This window comes from Vitis riparia, chromosome 2, assembly GCF_004353265.1.
Source record: "Vitis riparia cultivar Riparia Gloire de Montpellier isolate 1030 chromosome 2, EGFV_Vit.rip_1.0, whole genome shotgun sequence".
NCBI lineage: Eukaryota > Viridiplantae > Streptophyta > Magnoliopsida > Vitales > Vitaceae > Vitis > Vitis riparia.
Genome location: NC_048432.1, coordinates 13,094,975 through 13,097,591, shown reverse-complemented (window position 1 = coordinate 13,097,591; position 2,617 = coordinate 13,094,975). Strand labels below are relative to the sequence as shown.

The window sequence follows — 2,617 nt, the reverse complement described above, 5'->3', positions numbered from 1 at the left end:
GGTATGCCTTTGGTAGTTGGTAAATGAAAATTTTCAACTCATTGTTCTCATATTTCTTCTTGGTATAACTACGATATTATTGAGCTCATTGGTTTTATGATTTATGCTTCAGCCTGCTCATTTTCTAGTTGGGTATAACTGTGGTGCAATTTAACCTATTGGTTTTAAGATTTATACTGTTTGATACTAAAGATACCTTGTGCTTTATCCAGGTTAATTCTTGAAGCAATTAGTAGTCAAATTTTTGTTCAAACAAAGATCTAGCAGGATACAATTTCTGGGTTAAGGCAACTACCAATGCAGGTTTGGCATGCAGAACATATGACCTTTCAGCGATGCTTACAGGCTTCTGTATATTGTGGTTTTAATGGTCTATGAATGGCACTATCATTGAGAAAAGTGATCTGTATCAGAAGAGTTGTTTATTTGTAAGACATTTGACTTCAACCAGTTGGAAGATTGTCTTATGGTCAATTTACCACAGAACTTACTTGATAGAAACTATTTTCAAAGGGTTATAGGATCAGATGTTTGCCATGAAATGTGTCAGAACATCTCCCTCCAGCATTTCTCTATTAGTAGTCAACCAGAGTTGATATGTTGGGAAGGTTCCTGTCATGCAGTTTTATTGAGAAAGCTTGAAATTGCTTGAAGGATCATCAAGGAGATGAAGCGTGGAAACCTTTAAGGATATTAAAAGGTTGTATGGATTTCCTAGCCACTCTCTGGTGAGTAGGTTAATCACTGAATTGTCTTACTCTTCCAATCCACACTGGCTTCAAAAAGCATGCGATTTAGTTTATTCAATTCTGAAAGAGAAATCAGATTTACTTCATTCTGATTCTCTGACTAAGCTCTCCCTGTCCTTATCAAGAGCTCAAATGCCTATCCCTGCCTCTATGATCCTTAGATTGATGCTCTAGAAAGGGAATGTGCCCCAAAAGAATGTGCTATGGTTGATCATTCTGCATATGGTAAGGACAGAGATAGGGACATATCTTGCATCCAATTACTTGGTTCAGATTTGTGGCCATTTCCTGCTTTTGAGTGCAAGCAATTCCAATCATGCAAAGCTTATAAAGCCTGACACGATGATTTTTAACATTGTTCTTGATGGTTGTGTGAGATGTGGATCATCCTTCAAAGGCCAGCGGATCATAGAGTTGATGCCACAAGTGGGGTTGGTGCCGATGCACACTCTATCATTATTATTGCCCAGATCCATGAGATCAATGGTCAGAGGGATGACTTGAAGAAATTTAAATGCCATATTGATCAAGTTTCAATTCAGTTGGTTCGTCATTACCGGCAATTCTATGATAGCTTGCTGAGCTTGCATTTCATGTTTAACGATATCGATGGTGCTGCTGGGCTTGTGTTAGATATGTGTAGATGTCGGGATTCTCTTTCTATTCAGAAAGATAGGAATGAATCTCATAAGACTTGCCTTGGTCCAATTGGATCTTACCATCTCAGGGAAGGCTTGAAAATACAGATTGTGCCTGAGCTGCTTCAGAAGGATTCTGTCTTCAAAATGGATAGTAAACAGGAATTTGTATTGTTTAGTAATGGGAAATATGTTCTTAGTAATAAGGCCCTCGTCAAGCTTGTCATTGCATACAAGGGAGATGGTAGGATTGGTGAGCTTTCAAGGGTTATGCTTAGCCTTCAAAAAGAGTTGGGTACCTTGGAAGGAGGAGGATTGATTTCTGATGTGATTGATGCTTGTATTCAGTTGGGGTGCTGGAGACTGCTCATGACATCTTGGATGACATGGAATTGGCTGGGCTCCCCTTGGCTCTAGTACATACATGTCACTCTTGACAGCTTATTACAAGGGAAAGATGGCTAGGGAAGCAAAGGCACTGCTTAAACAAATGAGAAAGGCTGGTTTCGTTGTGGATTTGTCTGATGAAATGGTCATGACTACCTGCTTATTAGGAGTTGTGGATAAAAATAGAATGCATACTAGAACATCAACTTCAATTGGGAACTCAGGTTTGGCTGAGTCTTTGGTCCGAGAAATGAAAAAGCAGGAGAAAGCAATTCTTCCTGTGGTTTATGAGTTCAATTCTTCTATTTATTCTTCTGCAAGGCAAAAATGATTGATGATGCATTGAAGATATATAGAAGAATGCAGGAGACGGAAATTGAACCCACCGTGCAAACTTCTATTAACCTGGTATATGGGTATTCTTGCTTGAATATGTATAGGGAAGTCACAATCTTGTGGGGGAACATTAAGAGGAGTAGGGAGAGTGGAAGTTTAGTGGTATGCAGGGATTTGTATGAGTTCTTGGTACTGAATTTTCTTCGAGGTGGTTACTTTGAGAGAGTGATGGAGGTGATTGGTCATATGAAAGAGCAGACATATACCTTGATAAGTGGATGCATAAAAGTGAGTTCCTAAAGTTTCACAAGAACCTCTACAGGAACTTGAAAGCATCAAATACTAGAACTGAGGCTCAAAGCAAGAGGCTTGAGTATGTTGAGGCATTTAGGAAATGGGCTGGAATCGATTGAATTTCAAGCATGGGGTGCTTGAAAACAGTTTCGGTGCCTTCTTAGTCTTTCTAATGTCCATCCTTAACTTGAATGACAAAGAGTTGAAGTTGAA

General features: G+C 39.2%; 1 protein-coding gene across 1 annotated transcript; it reads left to right on the top strand.

The window, feature by feature from the left end:
• The first annotated feature begins 509 nt into the window (after nucleotides 1-509).
• Nucleotides 510-2,617, top strand: LOC117905036 (pentatricopeptide repeat-containing protein At4g17616). The gene is given in 8 exon segments (XM_034817907.1): nucleotides 510-644; nucleotides 647-676; nucleotides 679-1,182; nucleotides 1,185-1,739; nucleotides 1,742-1,801; nucleotides 1,804-2,082; nucleotides 2,085-2,363; nucleotides 2,366-2,617. Coding segments are annotated over 8 exon segments (1,968 nt in total). The 5' UTR covers nucleotides 510-541; the 3' UTR covers nucleotides 2,524-2,617.